Consider the following 27,849-nt stretch of genomic DNA (forward strand, 5'->3'; position numbering starts at 1 on the left):
GTTGGTGTGCAGAATATCTTGTCACTGAGGTATTAAGCACAGCACCACACAGGTATTATTGTTCTGATACTCTTTGTTCTCCATCTTCCCCCCTTAACTAGAACTCAGTGTCTATTGTTACCCTCTTTGTGTCCATGTGTTCTTATTTAGCTCTTACTAATAAGTGAGAACATGCATTTCATTTTCTCTTTCTGCATTAGTTTTCTTTTTTTTTTTTTTTTTTTTTTTGAGACGGAGTCTTGCTCTGTCACCCAGGCTGGAGTGCAGTGGTACGATGTCGGCTCACTGCAAGCTCCGCCCCCCCCCAGGTTCACGCCATTCTCCTGCCTCAGCCTCCCGAGTAGCCGGGACTACAGGCGCCCGCCACCACGCCCAGCTAATTTTCTTGTATTTTTAGTAGACACGGGGTTTCACCGTGTTAGCCAGGATGGTCTTGATCTCCTGACCTCATGATCCGCCCGCCTCGGCCTCCCAAAGTGCTGGGATTACAGGCCTGAGCCACTGCACCTGGCTGAAAGAAAAACTTTAAACAAATTAAATTTAACTTGAGTTTCACTGAACAAAGAATGAACCTTGAATCGAGTGCCCCCACCCCGCCAGCAACCAGAATAGGTTCAGAGTGACTCTGGGGTCTGCTGCATGATTAGATAATATTCGTGGACAGGAAGAGGAAAGTGACCCACAGAAAACGGAAGTGAGGTACAGAAACACCTGGATTGGTTACACCTCCGGCGTTTGCCTTATTTGGACAAGGTTTGAACAGTAGGCTGCCTTTCATTGGCCAAAACCCTGCGATTGCTATAAAGGTAGGTTATAGTGTGTTTACATATCTAGTTAGGTGGCAGTTCACTATGCACGAAGAAACCTGTAGGCCAAGCTCAAAAAATGTAAAGAGGCAACTTTAGGCTAAAACTCATTTAACATGATTTAATCTTCAGTGTAACGCAGTACACCGTTAGCCACTGTTAGCTAACAGTTGTCGGATTTTCCAGGTGAAAACCCTGAGGCGTGATGACTTATTGCAGAAGGCACAGCTAGCAAATGGGTCAGAGGGCACTCCAACCACCACACTGCCCTCTGGTCCGTCCCTGCTACCTCTGGCTATTTTAGGAGGGCCACATGGTGCCCCAGAAAGAGTACCCGGGCCAGAATCTCTGCGACGTAGGGCCTAGTGTTCCGGCCACACGCTTTCTGTCTATGTAACGCTGGGTAAGTGACCCAGCCTTTCTGAATCTCAGTCTGAGTTCCTTATCTGTGAAATGGGCATAACACTAGATCTGCCTACCACATGAAGCTCTTGGAGGGTTAAGTGAGAAAATACTCAGTGACACAAAGTGAAGAGACCATCGACTGTCAGGAAGACACAGAGGAGCCTGGAGCCCAGCAAAGCGAATTGCCTTTCTCAAGGTCACACAGGAAGAATCCAGATCCCCCACTTGCCTGGAGTTATTTCCATCACATCCTGGCTGGGGCTCCCTTTCCACTCCTTCCCCAAGCTGCTTCAAGACCCTGCTGCCTCCTGCTCCTCCCTCTCTCTCATCACCAGCTTCAATCTGGTTGTCACTTCTCTGGCCACACTCCTCTCCCCTGGGGAGCCCCCATGCCATCTCTGTGCCCGGCTTTCTCCTCCATGCTGCCACCCTACGCACCTACCTCCTGCCCGACCTCACGGATGAGCCCCCCCACTGAGCACAGCCTGGGCTCCCAGCCCTTGATCCCATACACACACACCTGTGGCAAGGCCTCCAGAGGAGGCTGAGCTCCTCAGGGCCCAACCTTCACTCCAAAAGGTCTACTGCTCCCCGTTTTTGGTATAAGATAAGGATTCCTATATCACCCTCTCAAAAAAAAAAAAAAAAAGGCCGGGCGCAGTGGCTCAAGCCTGTAATCCCAGCACTTTGGGAGGCCGAGACGGGCGGATCACGAGGTCAGGAGATCGAAACCATCCTGGCTAACACGGTGAAACCCTGTCTCTAGTAAAAAATACAAAAAACTAGCCGGGCGAGGTGGCGGGCGCCTGTAGTCCCAGCTACTCCGGAGGCTGAGGTAGGAGAATGGCATGAACCCGGGAGGCGGAGCTTGCAGTGAGCTGAGATCCGGCCACAGCACTCCAGCCTGGGCGACAGAGCCAGACTCCCTCTCAAAAAAAAAAAAAAAAAAAAATCTCTCCCTCCCTGACCCCCTGATACTAGAAATTCCTATAGCAGGAGACAGAGTCTTTGAGTTGACGCCTAGAGCTAAGAGAATTGACCACTAAACAGAAAGCACACTGAAGACATACATCTGATCTTGTTTTGAGGAGACCAGCGGCTGGAGGGAAGGGATAGAGAATGCCCACAGTAGGTTCCTCCAGACAGTCCAGCCCTTCTAGCCTTGACCTCCTCCTCAGGTCATGCTCACTGCCCTTACTCCATCTGCTCTGGCAGGCAGCCCCACATTGGAGGGTGAGTCAACCCTTACACAATCCATCGGGCAGGCATTATTATCCCCATTTGACAGTGGAGGAAACTGAGGCCTGTCAACTAGGCAAGTTCCCCAGGGTCACTCAACCAGGAAGGACTGGAGCCAAGATGTGAATCCAGTCCTGTTCCCTCCATGGCCCCTACTTTTTCCACTGTGTCTGCCTCCCAGCTCTGAAGCATCTGAGATCCGGCAGCAAAATCTCCTTTCCCTGCAGCTGGCCCTCTCCCCTCTAGCCCCTCTTCTGCATCCAGGACAGACCAGCAGGGTGTAGGGACCCTGAGAGACTTGGGGGCTGACACCCTGCTCTCTCATCATCTGGTCTCCTCCTCTTCCCTCCCTCTTACCCCTGGTGGCCTCCTCTCACAGAAGAGCCCATGCTCACCCTGACAGCCGTGGGACCTGCCTAGGCCCCATCCCACCCGGAGGCCCTTCTGGAGCACTCAGCCCGTATTCCCAGATTACCAGGCAGAGCTGGGCACAGGAAATGCACCAACTTCTTCTCTGCGGTGCTGTCTCCCACCTCCAGGGACCACCTAGAAGCGTTGACTTCCCCTTCTTTGGCCCCTTTGCTAGCCCCATTCTCCACCTCTCGGCATCTCCAGCCTTGTCTCCCAGGGGGCTGTGAACACACAACCCCAGTGGAGTCCTGCCCACACTTGGCCTCTACAAGTTCAGCCTGCACCACAGTGTGTTCACAGACAGGTGCCCCAAACCCGTGAGTCCCCCTGAGGACACAGCCAGGTAACAGAGATCGCCCCACTAGAGCCTGTTCTGAGCTCTCAGATCATATGTGGAGTTCGGTCCTGGCTGTGACTTTTTTTTTTTTTTTTTTTTTGTGAGACAGAGTATCCCTCTGTTGCCCAGGCTGAAGTGTAGCAGTGTGATCTCAACTCACTGCAGCCTCTGCATCCCAGGTTCAAGCGATTCTCCTTCCTCAGCCTCCCGAATGGCTGGGATTACAGGCACACACCACCACACCTGACTAATTTTCGTATTTTTTAGTAGAGACAGGGGTTTTGTCATGTTGGACAGGCTGGTCTCGAACTCCTGACCTCAGGTGATCCACCCGCCTCAGCCTCCCAAAGTGCTGGGATTACAGGCATAAGCCACCACGCCCAGCCCTGGCTATGACATTTTAAGAGCAGTAGGTGCTCACAAACCAATGATTACCCAGCGGGTGGACAGCCAGGGCAGTGAGATGTTTATAAACCATTTCATTCAAGGAAAGGGGAAAGGACTAAATTCTAATCAGCTTTCCAGGCTCATATCCTGACCTCACCACGTATTTGCTGGCTAACCTTGGACAAGTTACTTATGTTTTCTGTGCCCTTGTTTCATCATCTGTAAAATGGGAATAATAGTAGAACCTGCCTTGTAGTGTTGTTATGAAGATTAAATTACTTAATATATGAAAAAGTACTAAAAAAGTACCTTGCAGAGTAGGTACTGTATAACTGCTGGTATTGTTTTCATTATCATTACTGTTGGTATTACCGTTATTGGAGAAGAAAAAACTAAGGAGACACAAGACACAAGAGCACTGCCTGCCACGTAACTACCATGTGACCTTGTGTCTTAACAAAAGTGGAGCTAAAGACCCAGATTCCGATTCTGACTCCTCCACTTACCAGCTGGGTGACCTCTGCAAAGCCTATTAGGCTCTCGGAGCCTCCATCTTCTTTTCTGACTATGGGACTGACACTTGCCTAAACAAGCGTGTCATGAGGATCAAAATATGACAGTGGGCTTTGCAAACTGCAGTGCAATGACTGCTATTATAGCTGCACCTGAACTGATAGCCAGAGGAAGGAGGAGACGCCTTTAGGGCTGCTTCAAAGACACAGAACCAGGACCAGAGGGTAGAAGTTATCACAAGCCAAACTGTAGGTTTGCCTAAGGAAGAACTCTCTTCATTTATTTTATTTCATTTTATTTATTTATTTATGTATTTATTTGAGACAGAGTCTCACTCTGTCGCCCAGGCTGAAGTGCAGTGGCACGATCTCAGCTAACTGCAACCTCCACCTCCTGGGTTCAAGTGATTCTCATCCCTCCCCACAGGCGCACGCCACCACGCCCAGATAATTTTTATTTTTATTTTTATTTTTTTTGTATTTTTGTACAGATGGGGTTTCACTATGTTGCCCAGGCTGCTCTCGAACTACTGAGCTCAAGGGATCTGCCCGCCTTGGCCTCCCAAAGGGCTGGGATTACAGGCGTGAACCACAGTGACCGGCCAGGAAGAACTTTTTAACAGCATCTGCCACAAAGGTAGCAAGGTTCCTGACATGAGAAGGATCCAACCACCGTGGCAGGGTTAGAGGGGAGTCAACTCTTAAGAGGCCAGGTTTTTTTTCCTGCCAGCCCTGCCGAGTAAAGCCTGGTGTCCAGACTGCCCGGGGAGTGCAGAGCCTGCCCACCACGTCAGGGAACTGCAGGCAGGGACGGACTCCCTAGCTCAGGCCTTCCCCACCCTCCCCACAGGGGCTCTCTCTGGGAAATTGCCCCTTGCTTCACCCACTCCTGACCTCCTGCTGTGCCATTTCCAGGAAAGAAGCTATCATGACCTTCTTCATTGTTCAAGAACCCCAAGTTCTTAGGTCCAGTCTAAACCGTTCTGGGACTGGATGAAAAATGTCTGTGGGCTCTGTCTCCCATAACGGTAGGGATGACTGGCCCGCCCCTTTCGGCGAAGAAGCCCTTTGTTGACCAGAGAGAAAGGGGCTGCAGTGGGCAGCCTTCCCTTTGGACTCAGCACTTCCTTGCTTAGTCTGAAAAGTCTTCAGTGCTTTGTCCACTTTCCTTGAAGTTAGAAAGCAGCACAGAGTCCTGCATGTCCACTTTCCTCCCCTCCCTCTGCTGGCGATGACCCTCAGCAGATGGGCAGCCCTGGGCAGCTCTGCCTCACTCCAGTTCCTCTAGCTCATCAACTGATTTCCTCGGTAGGAGTCACTCACTGCGCTCCCTGTGATTCACTCACTGGGGCTGGTTAACCTGTTTACCTTCCTGCCTCTCTCCTGAGTAGGAGTGGCCCTGGATCCCTCCCTCCTGCACGCCTGACAAATTGTCCTCCTATGACTGCTGCTCTGCCCGCTGGGCTCGCACCAACTGCCCCCGACCCTGGGAGGTCTCTGCCCGATCCCTACTTAAAGTGTAATGGAAAAAAGAGCTTTGAAATCAAACACACTTGGTCTGTGACTCAGCTGCTAACCTGAGATGCCCTGGCTTTTCTTTGGAGCCTGGCGGGGAGGCGGGTGGGTGCGGGGTGAGGGGGAGGGGAGTGGGGGGGCAGGGGATGATTTCTGAGTCCCAGTTTCACCACTTGCTGTCTGTCTGAAGCTGAGCCAGTTACTTAACTGTCTGGGCCTCAGTTTCCTCATCCATAAAATTAGAGTAATCATGATACCTACTTTCAAGGTGTGTTGTGAGAATTAAATAATTTAAAGCAGAATCATCTGATTTAGATTCATTTGTAAAAATGGCACATAAATATATACAAGCGTTATTACTGTTTTTTTTTCTTTGAGACAGTGTCTCACTCTGTGGCCCAAGCTGGAATGCAGTGGCATGATCTCAGCTCACTGCAACCTCGGCCTCCTGAGGTGATTCTCCTGCCTCAGCTTCCCAAGTAGCTGGGACTACAGGCATGCGCAACCACGCCTGGCTGATTTTTGTATTTTTAGTAGAGATGGGGATTTCACCATGATGGCCAGACTGGTCTTGAACTCCTGGCCTCAAGTGAGGGGCTCCTTTTTTTTTTTTTTTTTTTTTTTTTGAGACAGAGTCTCGCTCTATCGCCCAGGCTGGAGTGCAGTGGCCGGATCTCAGCTCACTGCAAGCTCCCCCTTCCAGGTTCACGCCATTCTCCTGCCTCAGCCTCGCGAGTGGCTGGGACTACAGGCGCCCGCCACCTCGCCCAGCTAGTTTTTTGTATTTTTTAGTAGAGACGGGGTTTCACCGTGTTAGCCAGGATGGTCTCGATCTCCTGACCTCGTGATCCACCCGTCTCGGCCTCCCAAAGTGCTGGGATTACAGGCTTGAGCCACTGCGCCCGGCCGAGGGGCTCTTTTAAACAACCTTGTTTGGGCTCTGTCCCAGACCCCTCAATGCCTGCCTTGGCCTCCCAAAGTGCTGGGATTACAGGCGTGAGCCACCGCACCCAGCAGTTATTTTTTAATTTAATAAATAAATAAATAAATAATGTATGTTCCCTTGTTCAAACTATTTCCTCTTGCCAAACCTTAATTTCCCCATCTAAAAAAAAAAAAATGAGAATACTACTGCCTACCTCCCTGGACTTGTCAGTATTAAATGAGAGAGTGTCTATAAAGCACCTAGCTTTAGGGTGTAGCACATAATGTGACTACAAGGTCAAGCGCGTAGTGTTTGGTGGGTGTTGAATCTCCTTTCCCTGTGCTGGGGAGCCTTTCCCGACTCCCCTCCCCTCCTAGGTGTTCTCTCCCTCCTAACTCCCGCAGCAGCCCTTCAACCAGGAGGAATTCTTTCTCGGCGGATGGCTGCTTCCCAGCCTGCAGTCCCCAGAGGCAGGGCTTCTGGCCTCCTTTCCCCGGCTTTTTCCTGGACTGTCTAGGGACAGCAGAACCTAAGAACTGTGCAGGCCTCGCCCCATTCACCCCTGCCCTCCCTCTCCATCTCTCACTGACATATTTTCAACCACAAATATTTATTGAGTGCCCACTGCCCCGCCTGCTGTCCTTCCCCTTCCTGCTGCATCCCTCCCCTCCACCAAGGCCTTAAGGGGTGAAGATGTGTGCAGGCACCAGGGGGAGAAAAATGAGGTTGAGGGGAAGTACCCAAGAGAGCTCTGAAATGAGACGGAAACCACGTCTGCCTGGAAATTTCATTCACTCAACGCCCCACATCTCGGGTATCAAAAAGAGGCAGAGTTTTGGGATTAGGCGTAAACAGGATGAGTCACAGCTCAGTCACTCTCTCTGTGATGTTGTGACTTGCCTCTCTTTGCCTTAGTTTCCTCAAGTGTAAAATAGGGATGACAATAGCACCGGCCTGGTAAGATGTGAGAATGAAATGAGATGCCCGTGGACACCTTGGCAGTGTCTGTGCACACAGCAGCTTCTTAAGGAAATGGTCTCTACCCGGGACATCTTACAGAGGTTAATCAACAAAATGGCCCGGCTTTTTTTTTTCTCTCTCTCCTGGACGGGACGTCCCAACCTTTCTTAGTCCGTAACACCCCTTCGGACATGATGGAATATGTGAAGGGGCCTCCACCCACAGCATGACAAATCCCAAGCATCCATAATCGCACACATACCAGTGTGTGTACACACACACTCACACTCACACCCATAAAGATCTGACACTCCTTGAAGGCACACTAACTCACCATTTTTATCATACTTATTCCAGTGTGCCACAGTTACTGGCTTATATGCCTGTCTCTGCCATCTTATTTTATCTGTCTGTCTCCAGAACACAGCAAACTACCTGCCCTTCAATAAAGGGTGTATGAATTATTCATGAATCCATTTTGCCTGGTGCCTAGCCCTGTGTCTGGCTTGACGCAGGTGTCCCCAAGGTGTGGCATGGCTGAGTGAACGCAAATAAAAGGTATATAAAAACACTCAGCCCTGCCCTCCTCTCTTCTCCGTGCTCACCACCCGCTCCGGTTTCCTGACCCAACATTGGCAAAACAGCCCTGACGCAACCCAAAACTTCAGGACACACCCAAGCACGTAAAGATCAGGCACCTGGGCAGGCCAACAGTGCGGCATTTCAGCCTGGGTCTTTTGGGGCAACAGCTTCACAAGGGGCTGGTCTCTAGCCTGACCCATTCTCCTTGTTCTGTAAGGCCCCTGCCCCCAGCCTTTGGGCTCACTTGCAGCCCTAACCTCCATGAACCTCCACTTTGCTTTCTCCATAACAAATTCCCCTTCTAAACAAAGACTGACAGCACCCACCTCCGCAGCACCTGCAAGGCCTCGCCTCCCCTCACCTAGCCTCACCTCTCCATCAGACTCTCCTGTGAGGGGGATGAGGCCTTATACTTTGCTGGCATCTTGCTCCAGAAAAGGGATGGAGCTGAGCACACCCCTGCCCTTTTGCAAGCACTCCCTCCCACTTGCAGGAGGGAGAAGGGAACGGGAGGGAAGGAGAAGAGAGGGCAGGGGAGGGCAATGCTGCTCCAACAACCACCCTCTGGGTGAGCCTGGGGTGCTAGGATGGCTCCACTGGGCAGGGACTGCAGTCCAGCAAGCTGGAGGCTCCTCGTTTTGCCAGTGGTGAGCTCTACTTGGGACAGGGGTATCAGCTCCCACCCTCAGGTCTGAGGCTCTGCCTGCCCAGTGAGCACCTCAGCACCCTGGACCACCCTTCCAGGCGCAGGCATCAGGGAATGGGCAGAGGGACTAACCAACCTGTAGGGATTGAGGGTGCAGATGGTCACTGCGGGGAAGACAAGCTTGTCCGAGTTGAGGTTGATGTTGAGGCTGACGGGGTAGCTGAAGTACTCTCCGAAAAGCAGGCCGAATTGCCAGTACATCATGCCAAAGGTGCAGAGCCAGAGCACTGCCCAGAAGGCCGTCTTCATGCGGTTGTGCCGGGAGCACACCAGACGGATGGCGCCGTGGATGGTGGTATTGTTGCAGAAGAACTCGAAGAGCTCTCGGTAGGAGCGGTGGAACTCGATCAGGGCCTCCTCCTCCGCCGTGGGCTGCTGGGGTGCCGCAGGTTCTGGGCCCAGCCCCTGCTCCTCACGCTTGTCCCCCTTCGTGAGCCCTGGGGTGGGCTGTGGAGGGCTAGCGTCCTGCTCCTCCAGCTTGGTTCCCTCCATGAGCCCTGGTGTGGGCTGCAGAGGTCTAGGGTCCTGCTCCTCCAGCGTGTTCCCCTTCATGAGCCCCGGGGTGGATTGGGGAGAGCAAGGGTCAGGGTCAAGGCTGAGCTCTGGGCCCTGAGTGCCCTCTCCCATCACCCCTGGAACCCAAGTGAGGTTGCCCCTGGCCATGCCCACGTCCCACCCTGCGCCCACATTCTCCCACTCTTCCCTCCCTCCTCCACCTTTCCTGGAGCCAGCAGACCTACGGGAGTTGGGGCCAAAAGTGCTGGAGCTGGGCTTCCCTGGAACAGTGTCTCCTCTGCTTCCCTGAGAGGGCCACCCTTTGGTTTCTGTCCCAGCACCTCCTTTTCTGTCTCTGCCCTCTTCCTTTGATCTTCTTCCTCTGGGATCTGTGTCTCAGCTCCTGCCTCTCACTCGCTCTCTATCTGCCCTGTTTCTCTTTGGGTCTCTCCCAGCTCTCCTCTTCCTGACCTGGCTCCTCTCTCTAATCCTGCCTCTCTTCCTCTTCCCCACTTGCCTTGCCCCTTCTCATTCTAGGCCCTCACTTCCAGCCTCTGGCCCTGACCTCAAGCTGTGTCCTGATTCTGTCTCTGCCCCAGGACTGCCGGGCTCCAGAAGGTCTGGGCTGCCTCCAGCTTCCCACTCCCAGGTTGCGGCTGGACTGGGACTGGTTCCTTTCCAGTTGAATCTGGCAGCCAAGCCTCTCCTCCCCCTCACCTGACAGGTGCAGCGGCCGGGCTGGGGAGCCCGCCCGCCGGCCGGCCAGGGATGGAAGCGACAGGAGTCTCATTAACATCTCAATTAAAGGTGAGCAGGGTGGGGGGAGGGGCTGAGGAGGAGTCAGAGCTGGGAGTTTTCCAAAGGAAGGAGGGCTCCCGAGGGCAGGTGAACTGGGAGTACTGGACCTGAGAAGGCAGACTCTGGGCAGGGGCTTTAGATGCAGACCTGACAGGCGAGGAGGCTGGGGGACAGGATGGCAGGTTAGGGGCAAAGATCTGAACAAGTAGAAGGATCCTAAGCCCACAGCCAGGAGGGCAACACAAGGAGAAGGGGCCAGCCAGGCTGAGAGGGCCTGGGTGGGGAAACCGGAGGACAGGAGGACAAAAAAAGGGAGACAATAGAGAGGGACAGCGAAGGACAGAGAGATGGGGATGGAGGAGGGGCACTGAGTGAGTAGAGGCAGGTGGGGGGCGAAGGCGGGAGCAAATAGGAGGAGCCGGCACCAAAGGGAATCTCTCTCCAGGCAAGAGAACAAGGGGGGAGTCCCAAGTGTGCTTCCAGGAACTGGAGTCTCAGCAAGTGGGCAACCCTCTAAGGGCACCCACAGCTCAGCCTCACCCCCAGGCCCTGGAGAGAAGAGAGAAGAGGTCTCTGCAAACCTCCTCCTCACTCACTAAGTGGATGCGGCGCACTCAGGTGGGGCGCATCTGCCTCCTCCTGGTCCCTCCTCTTTCCTGCTGAGTCCTCACCACCCCCTCCAACCTTGTGCAGACCCGGGAGGGGCCCAGGTGAAGCTGGGGGCTAGGCGGGGCCTTAGGACATTCTGTTCTTTTTTACACCATTGGCTGCCAGGCCAGGAATGTGTAATCGCCCCTGTTGTGGTCACAGAGTTGCAGGAATGTGGGCAACCAGAGGCAGCAGGAGGGCCAGGCAGGACACTGTGGGCACAGACCCGGAGCCCAGGGAGAGGCAGGGAAAGTAGGCACTGAAGGTGCAGGGAGGACGTGGCCAGCGCTGGAAAGGAAGAGAGTGGGCATGGCGCAAGCCTGGACAGGCCCTGGGAGGAGGAGAAATTCACTCATAGGGGCTATATTTTTTCTCCAAAATCTCTTTCCAAACTTAATGCAGCAAAAGGATAAGGAGTGGAGTGCCAAGTGGTGAGCAAGGAGAGAGGGGAGGGTCAGAGAATCAGACCCAAAAAGGGCTCCAGGAGACTCTGGAGAGCCACCCACACAGCCCAGGCCCTGCACGCAACAGGGAGGCCTGCCGCTCCCTCGCGGGCCCCACAGGAGGCAGCCCAGAGTGCAGGAATGCGGTCGCTGGCTTGTCCTGCCTCCCTCTACAAGCCCACAGACAAAGCCCAGCCTGAGCACTGATACACACTGGGGGAGGAGATAGGCCTGCAAATAGGTAGCTGCAATACAATCAGATAAGGTTTCTATTTGTACACTTTAAAAGATCGTCTTTAAAACGGACTTCTAGCCAAAGCGCAGATCTCAGATTTCTCAGAGGTAAGAGATAAGAGCCAAGGGCTGGGGGAGCCTAGGGGCTCACTGCAGGAGACTCAGGAAGCCTTCCCAGAGGAGGTGTCCTCTCTGCTGAATCTTGAAGAGCAAGGAGTTTAGCAGGCAAAGAGAAAAGGCGGTACTCCAGACTCAGGGTCCAACCTGGTCTGTGGCTTCCTCTCTTGCCGCTGTCTCTTGCGACTTTTTCTTTTTTTTTTTTTTTGAGACGGAGTCTCGCTCTGTCGCCCAGGCTGAAGTGCAGTGGCACGATCTCAGCTAACTGCAACCTCCACCTCCTGGGTTCAAGTGATTCTCATCCCTCCCCACAGGCGCACGCCACCACGCCCAGATAATTTTTATTTTTATTTTTATTTTTTTTGTATTTTTGTACAGATGGGGTTTCACTATGTTGCCCAGGCTGCTCTCGAACTACTGAGCTCAAGGGATCTGCCCGCCTTGGCCTCCCAAAGGGCTGGGATTACAGGCGTGAACCACAGTGACCGGCCAGGAAGAACTTTTTAACAGCATCTGCCACAAAGGTAGCAAGGTTCCTGACATGAGAAGGATCCAACCACCGTGGCAGGGTTAGAGGGGAGTCAACTCTTAAGAGGCCAGGTTTTTTTTCCTGCCAGCCCTGCCGAGTAAAGCCTGGTGTCCAGACTGCCCGGGGAGTGCAGAGCCTGCCCACCACGTCAGGGAACTGCAGGCAGGGACGGACTCCCTAGCTCAGGCCTTCCCCACCCTCCCCACAGGGGCTCTCTCTGGGAAATTGCCCCTTGCTTCACCCACTCCTGACCTCCTGCTGTGCCATTTCCAGGAAAGAAGCTATCATGACCTTCTTCATTGTTCAAGAACCCCAAGTTCTTAGGTCCAGTCTAAACCGTTCTGGGACTGGATGAAAAATGTCTGTGGGCTCTGTCTCCCATAACGGTAGGGATGACTGGCCCGCCCCTTTCGGCGAAGAAGCCCTTTGTTGACCAGAGAGAAAGGGGCTGCAGTGGGCAGCCTTCCCTTTGGACTCAGCACTTCCTTGCTTAGTCTGAAAAGTCTTCAGTGCTTTGTCCACTTTCCTTGAAGTTAGAAAGCAGCACAGAGTCCTGCATGTCCACTTTCCTCCCCTCCCTCTGCTGGCGATGACCCTCAGCAGATGGGCAGCCCTGGGCAGCTCTGCCTCACTCCAGTTCCTCTAGCTCATCAACTGATTTCCTCGGTAGGAGTCACTCACTGCGCTCCCTGTGATTCACTCACTGGGGCTGGTTAACCTGTTTACCTTCCTGCCTCTCTCCTGAGTAGGAGTGGCCCTGGATCCCTCCCTCCTGCACGCCTGACAAATTGTCCTCCTATGACTGCTGCTCTGCCCGCTGGGCTCGCACCAACTGCCCCCGACCCTGGGAGGTCTCTGCCCGATCCCTACTTAAAGTGTAATGGAAAAAAGAGCTTTGAAATCAAACACACTTGGTCTGTGACTCAGCTGCTAACCTGAGATGCCCTGGCTTTTCTTTGGAGCCTGGCGGGGAGGCGGGTGGGTGCGGGGTGAGGGGGAGGGGAGTGGGGGGGCAGGGGATGATTTCTGAGTCCCAGTTTCACCACTTGCTGTCTGTCTGAAGCTGAGCCAGTTACTTAACTGTCTGGGCCTCAGTTTCCTCATCCATAAAATTAGAGTAATCATGATACCTACTTTCAAGGTGTGTTGTGAGAATTAAATAATTTAAAGCAGAATCATCTGATTTAGATTCATTTGTAAAAATGGCACATAAATATATACAAGCGTTATTACTGTTTTTTTTTCTTTGAGACAGTGTCTCACTCTGTGGCCCAAGCTGGAATGCAGTGGCATGATCTCAGCTCACTGCAACCTCGGCCTCCTGAGGTGATTCTCCTGCCTCAGCTTCCCAAGTAGCTGGGACTACAGGCATGCGCAACCACGCCTGGCTGATTTTTGTATTTTTAGTAGAGATGGGGATTTCACCATGATGGCCAGACTGGTCTTGAACTCCTGGCCTCAAGTGAGGGGCTCCTTTTTTTTTTTTTTTTTTTTTTTTGAGACAGAGTCTCACTCTGTCGCCCAGGCTGAAGTGCAGTGGCACGATCTCAGCTAACTGCAACCTCCACCTCCTGGGTTCAAGTGATTCTCATCCCTCCCCACAGGCGTAGCTGGGACTACAGGCGCCCGCCACCTCGCCCGGCTAGTTTTTTGTATTGTTAGTAGAGACAGAGTTTCACCGTGTTAGCCAGGATGGTCTCGATCTCCTGACCTCGTGATCCGCCCGTCTCGGCCTCCCAAAGTGCTGGGATTTACGTGTATTTTTTAAAAACAAAACATATAGTTCTTTTTTATAAGAGGGACCATGTTATAGGTATGTTTCTACAACTTCCATTTTTCCTTTTATTTTCTTATTGATTTTAGAGACAGGATCACGCGCTGTCCTCTAGGCTGGAGTACGGCAGCCTGATCACGGCTCACTGCAGCCTCCACCTCCTACGCTCAGCAGTGTCCTGCCTCAGCCTCCCAAAGTGCTGGGATTACAACCATGGGAGCCGCCATGCTCAGCCCCTACTTTTGCTTTTAAGCTATGTGACTTTGAGAAAGGCACTTGAGCTCTGTGGGCCCTGGTGATCTTACCTGAGAAAATGAAAGGGCAAGAAGGGATGGGTAAGGCAACCCGGATGGGCACAAAGACTTTTTCCAGCTGACCTTGCATCTAGCCCTCTGCTTCACGCATGAGGGGACTGAGGCCCACAGAAGCAAAGTGACTTGGCCACAGTCACCCAGGAGTTAGGGGTGGGGCCAGACTGAAAACTGCGCCACTCCTTTCCAAGCTCAGTTCTCCTTCTCTGACTTTGACAGAAGTAGTTTTATTCTATAAGAAGTCAAGAGCTTTGTAGACTCTGTCTTGGAAGGACCTCCTGCCTTCCCAGGACTACCCCCAGACTCCCCCAGAGCCCCAGCCCTTCCCGCCAACCCAGGGCTGCCTTCCCCTCCCAACACCAGCTATCCTCTAACCCTGTGGTGTGGCCATAAAATATGCACGGCTGCAGGGAGAGAAGTGAAACCAGAGGGGCTGCCGTGGGATGAGGGTTATGAGTGCACAGGGTCTTCCTGCCTCTTGTTCTCTGCGGACAGGAGATGACGGAAGTGATCACTCCAGCCTCCTAGGGAGAGCCTATCTCTGCACTTACCACTGTTTACTATTATTTATTATTATTATCCTGATGTATGTGTGTTTGCACATATGCAGGGACAGAGACCAGGCGTATTCATCTTGGTGACCTCAGTGTCTAACGGTCACTGTTTGCTGACCCACTCTGTGGAAGACAGCAGAACTAGCATCTTTGCTAGTTTATCTTTGACAGAGCAGGATATGCTATGAAAAAGCATCTGCAAAACTTCAAACATCCTAACTTCCTCTGACAATCCATTGATTTGTGGTCTATTAATTTATCTAAATTTTCTTTACTTCTCCCTGTTCACTTCTATCCTTTCCAGGATGAGAATCAGTTACTTAGTTAAATGCAAATCTTTGTTCTTACTACTTGGAGCTAATTAGCCACTTCATACTGGGGGCTGCCCACTGTGGAAGACAACAGTCTTTTCAGCTGCCGTTATGTGGTACAGATTTCTCTTTCATTTAAAACGATGGACCAGAAAAATGCCACTCTTCATCTAGTCCCCTGGCAGTTTACTTAGAAGTTCACTCCTAGAAGTTGATCACTTTAAGTTAAGACAGGGTTTATCAACCTTGGCACTATTGACATTTTCAGCTGTATCTTTCTTTGTGGTGGGACAGGATGATTCTGTCCTATCTACAATCCTGTGCATAGTAGGATGTTCAGCAGCATCCCTGGCTTCCATCTGTTAGATGCTAGTAGCACCTCGTGAGTCACTGTGACCAAAACATCTCCAAATATTGCCAAATGACTTCTAGGGGGCAAAGTCACCCCCGTTGAAAAGACTAGGTTAAGGCATTGTCACCACTGAAAATGCAAATACTCTGGAGAAAGACAACCCTCATCCGTTACGCACTTCTGGGTGTTTGCCAGACGCTTTCCAAGAGCACTAGTCAGCTAAGAGCAGAGTGGAGAAGAAGAGAGAAGAAATAGTGTTTTTCTTCTGGCCGGGTGCAGTGGCTCACACCTGTAATCCAAGCACTTTGGGAGGTTAAGGTGTGTGAATGACATGAGGCCAGGAATTCAAAAACAGCCTGGCCAACGTGGCAAAACACCATCTCTACTAAAAATACAAAAATTAGCTGGGCCTGTTGGCACATGCCTGTAGTCCCAGCTACTCAACTGGGGAGGCTGAGGCCAGGGAAATCACTTGAACCTGGGAGGCGGAGGTTGCAGTGAGCTGAGATTGCACCATTGCACTCCAGCCTGGGTGACAGCCTGAGACTCTGTCTCAAAAAGAAAAAAAAAAAAGAAGAATCCATTCCCACCAACCCCGTTTCTGGATGCCTCACGGGACTGTGGAAAGAAGGCACTCTCAGCAGCTCTCTCGGAAGAAGTCCTGGTGGAAGAGTCCCACCCTCACACACCTTTTAGGAGTCCTGGGGCGCTCGGTCTGGGTCTGGTGCTGCCCAGTGGAAATCAGTCTCAGGGAGACTGGTGAAGAACACAAAAGGAAAGAAGCAAAGACAATGCCCTGCTCGTGGTGAACTTGTGAATTTCTCACCCCTGTGAGTCTCCCTTTATCCTCCTGGGGATGGCTGGGCATTATGGTAGCCATTTATTGGTAAGATTTGTCTTTCATGATCCAGCTGGGAAACAAGAAACACTCTTTCAAATTCTTTTTTTTTTTTTTTTTTTTTTGTGAGACGGAGTCTCGCTCTGTCGCCCAGGTTGGAGTGCAGTGGTGCGATCTTGGCCCACTGCAAGCTTTGCCTCCCGGGTTCATGCCATTCTCCTGCCTCAGCCTCCCTAGTAGCTGGGACTACAGGCGCCCACCACCGTGCCCGGCTAATTTTTTGTGTTTTTAGTAGAGATGGGGTTTCACTGTGGTCTCGATCTCCTGACCTTGTGATCCGCCCGCCTCGGCCTCCCAAAGTGCTGGGATTACAGGCGTGAGCCACTGCGCCGGGCTCAAAGCCTTCCAAACAAAGGAATTTAACACAGAGAACTAACTGGTCCATGGGTGATGGAGGAGTTGAGAAGCCAATGGGAGGTAGCTCAGAAAACAGCAGAGCAGGAAACAGCTACCATCTCTAGGCCTGGAAAGACAGCAGGGTGATGTAGCATCAAAGACCAAGAAGCCTCCGGAGCCATCTGGCAGGAACTAAACAGTGTGGACTACTGGTAGGAGATGGGATTATGGAACGGGGAAGCAAGGAAGACAACCAACTGCAGGTGAAGCCAGAAAGCAGAGAGGGGAGAAATAGCCCGGCTGCTTCTCTCCTCCCACCCCACCTCCATCCCACAGATCTGCAAGCAAACCAGCAGCTGACTGAACAATAAAGAGGCCACAGAGATAAAGTGATGGGGCCAGGATCAAAACCCAGATCTCAGGGCTCATTCCTTAGGGTGTAGAGAGTCCATGAGGGCTGAAGTGCCAGCTTAGGGCTGGCAGCAGAAAGAAGGATACAGTCCAGCCAGCTGGGGTTAAAAGGGGTCTGACATAGTGGTTACCTCTGAAGCAGGAAGCTTTGACTGGGAAGGGCATGTAGCAACCTTTTGTAGTTCAAGGAACATTCTGGGGCTGGGTGTGGTGGCTCACGCCTGTAATCCCAGCACTTTGGGAGGCCAAGGCAGGTGGATCATGAGATCAGGAGTTCAAGACCAGCCTGGCCAACATGGTGAGACCCCGTCTCTACTAAAAATACAAAAATAGCCAGGTGTGGTGGCAGGCGCCTGTAATCCCAGCTACTCGGGAGGCTGAGGCAGAGAATTGTTTGAACCCAGGAGGTAGAGGTTGCAGTGAGCCGAGATCATGCTACTGTGCTCCAGCCTGGGTGACAGAGCAAGACTCCGTATAGAAAAGAGGAGAGGGGAGGGGAGGAGAGGAGAGCAGAGGAGAGGAGAGGGAAGGGAGGAGAGGAGAAGAGAAGAGACATTCTGGAACAATTGAGGGATTGCAAGAATACACAAAAGTGAAGACTCTCTGAGCTGTATCTGTAAGATCAGTATACCTCGTGTGTTTCATTGTATCATATGTTACACCTGTATTAAAAGAAAGGGTCTCAGCACGTAAGACAGGGTGGGGAAAAAAGGAAAAAGAGAAAAGAGAAAGAGTCCCTGTCTTTTAGAGTAAAATCCTGAAATATTTTCAAATGAAATGATATGATGTCTGGGATTTACTTCAAAATAATCACGAGGAATTCGAAGAGTGTGTGCATTGGTGGGGGAGGGGGTATACAGAATAAATGAAACTGACGGTGAGTTGAAGCTGCGTAAGGAGTATATGGGAGACTCCAAATATTACTTTTTCTCTTTTGCCATATTATCTTGCATGTGAAATTTCCACAGTAAAAGTAAAAAGAAGAGAGAGAAAAAAGGGCCCAGGGTCACTACACACACATTCCTTTACGCATATAAGAGCTCAGTGGGATATTTCACCCCAGCCCCCGGCGCTAGGGCCCTGGAAGGCGCAGCAGCCTCGCGCAGTGCACGCTGTTCTGATACTTCTGCCCTTTCCAGCCATCTTTGGCCCATCTGTACAGCGAGCTGCCTGCACCAGGTGAGGGGAGAGAGCCTCACAGACTGACATGCCTACAGCCTAGGCAGGTCCTTTCCCCATTTTGTGACCTCTCCTCCCCATGCACACTTCCCATCACTTGCACCTGTCCAGACATCAGACCCGAAGTTAGACAGACCAGTGTAAGGATGAGTGCTGAACAGAGTCCTTCAGGGAGGGGGACAGTGCCCAAGTGACCGATCTCAAGAGAAGTTAACCCCTCATCCCAAGGGAGACACCCCTGAGCCACAAGGAGGTGGCAGCACCGCTGGAATGAGTTGGGACCTAGACATCGGGAGACCCAGATTGTAGCTGGCTCTGCTGTGGACTGGCTCTGTGATGTGGCCATCACTGGTTTATTCCATAAATACCTATTGGGCACATGGTATGTGCCAGACTCTGCTAAGCATGGGAAACACATACTTGAAGATTCAGCCTGGGCCATGGCAGCACTCACAGCCTGGTAGGAAGCAGACAAGACAGCCAGGTACAGAGGGCAGTCTTCATGGGGACTGTACAACCTAGGGCGGAGGATGCCTTCCAGAGCCTCAGTGAAGCCTCAAGGACAGGTGGGAGTCAGGAAGACAGAAACTTGGGGACTAGAGAACCACGTGTAAAAGGGGCAGCTGCAAGTAGCTCCACGGGTGGATGGGCTGTTGAGGGAGATGGGAGGATGAAAGGGGGCAGGAACCAGACAAGCCACCCTGGAATTCCGTTCCCCTTATGTGTCACCCTTAGTTTCCCTCTCCATGCTTAAGGTGAGGGGGCTGCACTGGGTGGGCTCTCAGCTTTCTCCAGTTCTAAGGGGTTTGAAAGTTCATGGCCAAAGAAGCCAGAGCAGAGGGCCTGAGTGCCCAGGTCCAGCCTGCTGGCCCCAGGACTCCCCTCCGCATACCCTCCCCCTCTCTTTGGGAGGGAGGTTCCCTGAGGACAGGGAGCAGGGCGAGCTGCACAGCTCTCAAGGGTCTCCTGCGTGACCTGTGCCCACTCCTGTGTGGATTGGGCTGGGTTGGTGGCGTGGGGGGCTGGCTGACTTGCTAGTCCCTTGTAATTTGTCTGAAAAAGTCCCAAAGCAGGGCAGGACAACAGGGGAGGAACCCGGGCGTCTGCCAGCCGGTTCTCTTTGGTCTCAGAGCTGCTTCTCCGGCCTTACAGTCCCTGCGCCCTGCCCTCTCCGTGACCGCCTGTCCTGCGTCCCTCGCTTTCCAGATCCCGCACCCATCTGTCCCATGCACTCTCTGGAACTCCCTCTGCTCCCCCTGCGAGGCTTGTCCAAGGGCTGACCCCGGGCCTGCCGCCCTTCCCTCGGCTGGGCCGGGGCTGTCCGCAGTCCGCTCTCCTGGTCGGGCTTCCGAAGAAGGGAGGAGGCCGGTTCCGGCCCCGCGGCCCTCACGTGCTTTCCCGGCCGCCCCTCCCGCCCCGCGTCGAGGCGGACAAGCCTGTTCCTCTTCCCTTGGCTGCGATTGCGACAGGCCGGCCTGGCTCCCAGCGCTCCCTGTCCCCGCCCCGCGGCCAGCTCGCTCCACTCCCACTTCCTGAGCTCCGCCGTGGGAGCCCTGGAGGCCCGGCCTGGCCGCTCCCGGCCCTGGGGGGCACATCGGCCCTGAGCCCCGTCCCAGGCTCTGGGCTCAGGCAGCTGCCGCCACCGCTGCCCAGGGCGTCGGGCCTCCTGCCTTCCTCCCAGGCCCCCACTCTGCTGGCCGCCTGGCCAAGTGGCCGCCATGCGCCTGCCTTGGGCCACCTCTGCCCCCGGCCTGGCCTGGGGGCCTCTGGTGCTGGGCCTCTTCGGGCTCCTGGCAGCATCCCAGCCCCAGGTGGTGAGGAAGGGGCCCGGTAGGAGTGGGCGAGGGTGGGGAAGAGGGATCTGGGCAGGCTTCGCTCCATTCCCTCTGCTCTCCCAAGCTGACCCCTGACTAATTCTTCTCTCCTCTTTTCCATCTCCCTTTGAAGGTGCCTCCATACGGGTCGGAGAACCAGACCTGCAGGGACCAGGAAAAGGAATACTATGAGCCCAGGCACCGCATCTGCTGCTCCCGCTGCCCGCCAGGTGAGAGGCAATGGCAGGACGAACCTGGGCCTCGGAAGTGGGTCACGGGGTCTGCAGCCCCCTTGAGGCCTCAGAGGGAAGGTGGGCACTGTCCCCCAGGAAAACTGGCTACTGGAGACGAGCACGGGAAACCCTAGACGTCAGGTGGAGGAGATGGAACTGGCCCTCCCCACTGGGCCACCTCTTTCCTTACCTCACTGAGAGGGAGCCGGAGGGCCACGGGCAGGATGATGGGGGACCAGAGGGACCTAGGGAAAGGCCGGGGTCACACCACAGGCAGCAGAGGTGAGGGTGGAGCCCTGTCTCCTGAAGCTCTACTACCGCACTCACGTTCTAGGCACCTATGTCTCAGCTAAATGTAGCCGCAGCCGGGACACAGTTTGTGCCACATGTGCCGAAAATTCCTACAACGAGCACTGGAACTACCTGACCATCTGCCAGCTGTGCCGCCCCTGTGACCCAGGTGAGTGGGGATGTGCCTGCGGGGGGCTGGATCCCCTGGAGCTCGGCCCCTCCCTAAGCCCTCCCGTCTCCCCACCAGTGATGGGCCTCGAGGAGACTGCCCCCTGCACAAGCAAACAGAAGACCCAGTGCCGCTGCCAGCCGGGAATGTTCTGTGCTGCCTGGGCCCTCGAGTGTACACACTGCGAGCTACTTTCTGACTGCCCACCTGGCACTGAAGCTGAGCTCAAAGGTCAGAGGTCCCTGAGGGGCTGGATGTGAAAAGGAGGCTGGGTGCCAGGGATGGCAAGTGGGAGAGGGGAATATGGTACTGTGTCCACAGTGACCCCCCAGGTCCTTGGCTTAAAATGCCTCTTCTCATTCCATGCAGAGGCTCCCAGAAGGGTTCTGGAGGGACATGAAACTGGGGCAGGTACAGGGGACACACGAGGGGGTTCTTCTCAGTACTGAGAAGCTGGGGCAAAATGGTAGGCTGTAGGCCAGGTGCGGTGGCCCACACCTGTAATCCCAGCACTTTGGGAGACCAAGGCAGGTGGATCATGAGGTCAGGAGACCGAGACCATCTAGGCTAACAAGGTGAAACCCCCCTCTACTAAAAATACAAAAAATTAGCCGGGCGAGGTGGCGGGCGCCTGTAGTCCCAGCTACTCGGGAGGCTGAGGCAGGAGAATGCCATGAACCCGGGAGGTGGAGCTTGCAGTGAGCCGAGATCGCGCCACTGCAGTCCAGCCTGGACAACAGCATGAGACTCCGTCTAAAAAAAAAAAAAAGGTAGGCAGCAAAGCAGAGCTTGGGAAAGGTGAGGCAAGAGCTACAGAATGGGGTGGATGGGCAAGGAGGAGGCCATCCCGAGGCTTAAAGGAAACTCACAGCCCGGCAAAGGGCCCCTCCCTTTTGCCAATTCACCCTGGCTGGCCTGCCTTTCTCTTGGCAGATGAAGTTGGGAAGGGTAACAACCACTGCGTCCCCTGCAAGGCAGGACACTTCCAGAATACCTCCTCCCCCAGCGCCCGCTGCCAGCCCCACACCAGGTGAGTGCGGCCCCACCCATGCTCCTTCCACCCTCCGAGAAGCCGCAGCTGCTAACAACCCCCAGCCCCCATCCTTGTCACTGTGGACTTGACTCACCACTTCCAGCCGCCCCGCATGCCCACTGGGACACTGGTGGGCCAGGGCATGAAAAGGTCATCGTCTCTTTTTTCCTCTGCAGGTGTGAGGACCAAGGTCTGGTGGAAGCAGCTCCAGGCACTGCCCAGTCTGACACAACCTGCAGAAATCCATCAGAGTCGCTGCCCCCAGAGATGTCAGGTGAGGGTCCAGGGCTGAGGGAAACAGAGGGGTGCCTTGGAAAATGCCTTAATGCTCCACATCTAAAAAAAAAATGAGGAAAAGATTAACCCTTCCTTCCCAGAATTGGAGCAAGAAGAAAAGTTCCTTACAGAAAAAATTAGAGTATCCCTAGGCTAGTTTACACACACACGCACACACACACACACACACACTTACTTTTAAAATTATACCTACTGTAATACTATGTAAAGGAACACATACATCCCTTGGCATTTTAGAGCTGGAATTGTAGAGTATGTAAGCTAACCTTCTCATCTTATATATGAAAAACTGATGCTCAAAGAAGTGAAGCGACTTAAAAGTCACACAGCTGGGCAGGAAACCATGGCCCAGACTCCCATTCCATATTCCCTTAGGCTACTGAGATGTAATGATAGCTACTACTGTCATCATTTTGGGCATACCAACATCACACAATCCATTATTTTTTTCACACAATCCATTAACTAGACCAAACACCTCTTATTAAACTATATATTTTTATTATTAGACGGAAGATTTCCATTTGACTGTTTCTTGACTGTTTCCTGTGGATTGATTGGCTTGCTAGCCTGGTAGATGACTACAAGATGTCTAATGACTGTAACATCACTAATTGGCAGAAGGTTCACTGTGTGTGTTGGGCACTCGGTAACCGCTTTACATTTACTGACTCATTTCATCTTCTTAATGATGCTATGAGGTAGATTCTATTATTATCTTCATGGACTGAAGGAAGAAACTGAGGCTCAAAGAGGTTAAGTGACATACTCCAGATCATCCACCCAGGTGGTCATTGGTGTTATTAGAGACTGTACTCAGGTTTTCTTGCTCCAGAGCCAATGTCATAATGCATGCACTATAGAAAATTAGAGACTTCAGATAAGCAAAACTAAAACTCACCCACAGAACCACTACCTAGAATATCCACTCGTTACATTGCGGTATATATTCCTCCCAGACATTTTTCTATGCATGTTTATATGTACTGGGTTTTTTGTTGTTGTTGTTGTTGTTTACTAAAAGTGAAGTAATTTTAATATTTTATAACCTGATTTTTTCAATCCACAATCTTAAGTATTTTTCTGTGCTCTGTTAATTTTTAACTACGTATCAAATACAACTGGCATTTTAGAGCTGGAATTGTAGAGAGTATGTAAGCTAACCTTCTCATCTTATATATGAAAAACTGATGCTCAAAGAAGTGAAGCGACTTAAAAGTCACACAGCTGGGCAGGAAACCGTGGCCCAGACTCCCAGTCCAGTTTCTCCCCAGGCCTCCCATTCCATATTCCCTTAGGCTACAGATTTACATGAATGAGAAGGGGAAAAAATGCCCAGCAGAGAAATGCGCAAGTCCTCCCACCCTTCCCCAGGCATAGTTGAAGGGCACTGGAGACTCCATGCTATTGCTGGCAGCTCTGGTACCCAGAGAAGGAGAAATTACCCACTGCTACAGATCAAAGCTGGAGAAGTTGAACTCCAGCCTCTCTTTCTCTTCCCCTCCTAGAATCTGCCCTGAGCAAGGGGGTGGAGAACTTGCAAGCCCTGCTCTCCCAGGTGACCACAGGCAGTTCCAAAGCAAGATTCCCCACTCTCTCACCCCTGTAAACACCCTCACAGGTATAGCAGGGCAACCCTAGCTCCTCTACAGCGGCCCCTCTGTACAATGGCTGAGGCCACAACTCCAAGCCCCACCCTTCCCTACTGTCTCCCAATCCCACTTCCAGACCTTGAAAGTCAGCTGCCCAAGCTCCCATCCTGCACGCACAAGCCTGCCCAATCCTGATCGCTGAGCAGGAGGGCACCCGCACCACCCCCAAACATGCCCATCCATGATACAGTCTCTCCTGGCTGCCAAGAGGTCCTCAAGTCCAACTTAGTTCCCCTTCTCTGTAACCCAAGGGAAGTTTCTCTCATTCTGCCTTTAGGAGCTGCACTGTGCCTAGAAGAAAAAAAAGCTGCTCCCTTTTCTCTGTCTGGGTTGCCCAGGGATCTGGAAAGCTCTTCCTTCTCCTCCTCCCCTCTGTCCTTTTTGGGGCTGCGATCACCCCTCCTGTTTGCTGTCCTGGCAGGAACCATGCTGATGCTGGCCCTCCTGCTGCCGCTGGCCTTCTTTCTGCTCCTTGCCACCATCTTTGCCTGCATCTGGAAGAGCCACCCTTCCCTCTGCAGGAAACTGGGTAGGAAGGGGTCAGCTGCAGTGGATGGGTTGGCGGTGGGAGGTGGAGGGAGGAATATTCAACGTCCCCGGTGCAACCCTCCACACCCTCAAGACTCCCAAAGCCTACCCCCTACATAGACATCCTTACCTTCATCCAGCTGCTTATTCTGAGGCTGGAGATGAGAGTGACAGTGGCTTGTTCCTCTGGGCCCCCAGGTGGTCAAGTTGCTTCACACAGTGGTGGGGTGTGGAGGCTGAAAGGCTAGGTCTGAGGCCTGCCCGGGAGCCTACACCCATTTCGTTCTCCATTGCAGGATCGCTGCTCAAGAGGCGTCCACAGGTAATGGCGGGGGCTGAGAAGGCAGCAAGGAGGGGAAGAGGTGATGAGAGTACACAGTGGGAGCAGACAGGAAAAGAGTGTGCAGGCTGACTCCACACTCATTCATTCATTCATTCGTTCAACTGACGATTTACTGAACATGCCAGGTGCCAGGCACTGTCCTAGGCACTGGGGGTACAGCGGTGAGCAAAACACAGTACTTCCTCTCCTGGTGTCCACATGCCCATGGAGCAAGAATACAGTTAAACTACATATCAGGTGGTATAACTGCTAAAGAAAGCAGGTAGGGGCTCAAAGAGTGACAGTGGCAAAGGAGGGGGGTATTTTAGACAGAGGGGACAGTGAAGGCCTCTCTGAGAACCTGATATTTGAGCGGAGAGCTGAAGAAGCGAGGACCCAGCCATGGGGTTATCTGGTGGGAAAGTGCTCCAGGAAGAGGGAGCATCCGGTGCAAAGATCCCGAGGCAGGGGCATGGGGAGGAGCAGAAGCGGGTGGTGAGTTGCCAAAGCATGGAGTGGGGTATGGGAACTAAAGAAAGATGAGCCAGCCTGGGCAACACAGCCAGACCCCATCTCTACCCAAAATGTTGTTTCAAGATAGCCAGGCAGGGCCAGGTGCGGTGGCTCATGCCTGTAATCCCAGCGCTTCAGGAGGCCGAGGTGGGTGGATCACCTGAGGTCAGGAGTTTGAGACCAGCCTGGCCAACATGGTGAAACCCCATCTCTACTAAAAATACAAAAATTAGCTGGGCATGGTGGCAGGCACCTGTAATCCCAGCTACTTGGGAGGCTGAGGCAGGAGAATTGCTTGAACCCGGGAGGCGGAGGTTGCAGTTGAGCTGAGATTATGCCACTGCACTCTAGCCTGGGTGACAGAGTGAGCCTCTGTCTCAAAAAAAAAAAAAAAAAAAAAGTTAGCCGGGCAGTCCCAGCTACTCAGGAGGCTGAGGCTAGAGGATCACTTGAGTCCAAGAGTTCTTGAGCCTGCAGTGACCTATGACTGCATCACTGCACTGTAGTCTGGGTGACAGAGCCTGACCCTGTCTCAATAAAGAAAGAAAGAAAGCGAGAAAGAGAAAAAGAGAGAGAAAGGAGGGAAGGAGGGAGGAAGGGAGGGAAGGAGGGAGAAAAAAGGGTCTGGGGCCCTTGTCATTGTTTGGGTCTCCATCTCTTTCCTGCAGGGAGAGGGACCTAATCCTGTAGCTGCAGGCTGGGACCCTCCAAAGGCCAATCCACACTTCCCTGACCTGGTAGAGCCACTGCTACCCATCTCTGGAGATGTTTCCCCAGTATCCACTGGGCTTCCCACAGCCCTAGTTTTGGAGGAAGGGGTGCCGCAACAGCAGAGTCCTCTGGACCTGACCAGGGAGCCGCAGTTGGAACCTGGGGAGCAGAACCAGGTGGCCCACGGTGAGCCTGGGGCAGGGAGAAGACAGGAAGGGTGGGGGAGGATGGGGAGAGAGGGATGGCTGGCAGAGAGAGACTGTAGGCCAGATGAAATAAAAAGACCAAAACAGAGGAGACAAAGACTCTGCTGCCAGTCAGTGTCACAACTAGAGAAAAAGGAAGAGACTGGAAAACCCAGAAACAGAGAAATGAACACAGAGCTCAAGAAACCAGCAGCAAGCAGGAGAGGGGCAGGGCCAGGGGAAAGGCGAGAAGAAGGTAAGAATTCAAGAAGCAGCGGGCCTGAACTGAGGGCCTGCCTTCCTCAACACTCTGCCTCCTTTCCTACAGGTACCAATGGCATTCATGTCACTGGCGGGTCCATGACTATCACTGGCAACATCTACATCTACAATGGACCAGTACTGGGGGGACCACCGGGTCCTGGAGATCTCCCAGCTACCCCCGACCCTCCATACCCCATTCCTGAAGAGGGGGACCCTGGCCCTCCCGGGCTCTCTACACCCCACCAGGAAGATGGCAAGGCTTGGCACCTGGCGGAGACAGAGCACTGTGGTGCCACGCCCTCTAACAGGGGCCCAAGGAGCCAATTTATCACCTATGACTGATGGCGTCTGAGAAAAGGCAGAAGATTGGAGGCACAAGGGCACCTTCTCCCTTGAGGCCACCCTGCCCATATGGGATTCACAGGGGGCCTGAGTAGGGCCCGGGGAGGCAGAGCCCTAAGGGACGAACGCTCAGACACCTCCGAGAGCAGGTGGGCACTGGCTGGGTACGATGCCCTCCACAGGACTCTCCCTACTGCCTGAGCAAACCTGAGGCCTCCTGGCAGACCCGCCCACCCACTGGGGCTGCTCAGCCTCGGGCACGGACAGGGCACAGGATACCAACTGCTGCCCACTATGGCACGCCGCACCGGAGCACGGCACCGAGGGAGCCGCCACATGGTCACCTCCAAGGACGTCACCGGGCCCTCTAAAGGATTCGTGGTGCTCATCCCCAACCTTCAGAGGCCCTTTGGGGCTCCACACTTCACGTGGACTGAGGTAGACCCTGCATGAGGATGAAATTATAGGGAGGACGCTCCTTCCCTCCCCTCCTAGAGGAGAGGAAAGGGAGTCATTAACAACTAGGGGGTTTGGTAGGATTCCTAGGTGTGGGGAAGAGTTTTGGAAGGGGAGGAAAATGGCGAGTGTATTTATATTGTAACCACATGCAAATAAAAAGAATGGGACCTAGATAATTTATTTTCTTGGGATTTATACAGAAACACTATTCCATGGAGACAATCTCAAAGACAAAGGTCAAGACACTAAAATATAATCCCATCAAGGTATTTCAATGAGGAACTGGTGGATATAGTCCAGGAAATAACAGTCGAGTCAGTGATGGCTGACAACGTGCCTGGCAGTGTTCTCAGTATTTTACAATACTAACTTCTTTAATCCTCACAATAACTCCATGAGGTAGGTACGATTCCCATTTAACAGATGAGGACACTGAGGCACAGAGCAGTAACTTTCCCATTTCAGCTGCAAATGACAAAGCTGGGAGTTGCGCCCAGTTTGTCTGGCTTTTAGAGGCCTCTTGGAGGGGGAAAAAAACCACGCCCTTCCAGAATTTCTTTGAACAGGTAGAATGGTCTGGCCTTCTCAAATAATCAGATCTCTTGCATGTTCTGCAGGTGTTAAGTCTCAGTCAACTCTCAAACATCTAGCCACACGCAAAGTGAAAAATGTTCTCCAAGGTTGATTGAAGGGAAATGTGTGTATTTTTTTTTTTTTAGACAGTGTTTCATTCTGTCACTCAGGCTGTAGTGCAGTGGCACTATCATGGCTCATGGCAACCTTGAACTCCTGTCTCAAGGGATCCGCCTGCCTCAGCCTCCCAAGTAGCTGGGGCTGTAGGTGTGTGCCATGACGCCCGGC

The 27,849-nt window shown here is 52.9% G+C and overlaps 2 protein-coding genes across 4 annotated transcripts in view; one reads left to right on the plus strand and one right to left on the minus strand.

The window, feature by feature from the left end:
- Window positions 1–10,701, minus strand: part of SCNN1A (sodium channel, non voltage gated 1 alpha subunit) — a 35,683-nt gene extending 24,982 nt beyond the window's left edge. The window contains exons 1-2 of one of the 2 annotated variants that reach the window (XM_011951728.1): window positions 9,998–10,701; window positions 8,862–9,331 (exon numbers count right to left, since the gene is read on the minus strand). In XM_011951728.1, coding sequence (XP_011807118.1) covers window positions 8,862–9,277 — 416 coding nt within the window. In that variant the 5' untranslated portion in view covers window positions 9,278–9,331; window positions 9,998–10,701. Of the gene's footprint in view, window positions 1–8,861 lie in introns of both variants that reach the window. The other variant, XM_011951725.1, reaches the window with a different exon arrangement.
- Window positions 9,539–27,164, plus strand: LTBR (lymphotoxin beta receptor (TNFR superfamily, member 3)). Of its 2 annotated transcripts, none has more exons than XM_011951713.1 (10): window positions 9,539–10,087; window positions 20,123–20,219; window positions 20,557–20,682; window positions 20,761–20,913; window positions 21,616–21,712; window positions 21,892–21,989; window positions 24,086–24,193; window positions 24,489–24,514; window positions 25,696–25,924; window positions 26,252–27,164. In XM_011951713.1, the coding sequence occupies exons 1-10, from the start codon at window positions 10,049–10,051 to the stop codon at window positions 26,527–26,529; spliced, it is 1,251 nt and encodes a 416-aa protein (XP_011807103.1). In that variant the 5' UTR covers window positions 9,539–10,048; the 3' UTR covers window positions 26,530–27,164. The 2 variants fall into 2 exon arrangements, with proteins under 2 accessions (XP_011807103.1, XP_011807092.1); XM_011951702.1 differs by lacking the exon at window positions 9,539–10,087 and adding an exon at window positions 19,331–19,989.
- The last annotated feature ends 685 nt before the right edge of the window (window positions 27,165–27,849 follow it).

The sequence above is a fragment of the Colobus angolensis genome, unplaced genomic scaffold (genome assembly GCF_000951035.1).
Source record: "Colobus angolensis palliatus isolate OR3802 unplaced genomic scaffold, Cang.pa_1.0 Scaffold11, whole genome shotgun sequence".
Taxonomy (NCBI): domain Eukaryota; kingdom Metazoa; phylum Chordata; class Mammalia; order Primates; family Cercopithecidae; genus Colobus; species Colobus angolensis.

Excerpts from the sequence above, each read along its gene's own strand:
- LTBR (XM_011951702.1), top strand. The coding sequence starts at position 19,894 with ATGCGCCTGCCTTGGGCCACCTCTGCCCCCGGCCTGGCCTGGGGGCCT. Across the intron at positions 20,914-21,615 it reads CACTGAAGCTGAGCTCAAAG|ATGAAGTTGGGAAGGGTAAC; the intron begins GTCAGAGGTCCC and ends TTCTCTTGGCAG. Across the intron at positions 21,990-24,085 it reads GCTGCCCCCAGAGATGTCAG|GAACCATGCTGATGCTGGCC; the intron begins GTGAGGGTCCAG and ends CTGTCCTGGCAG.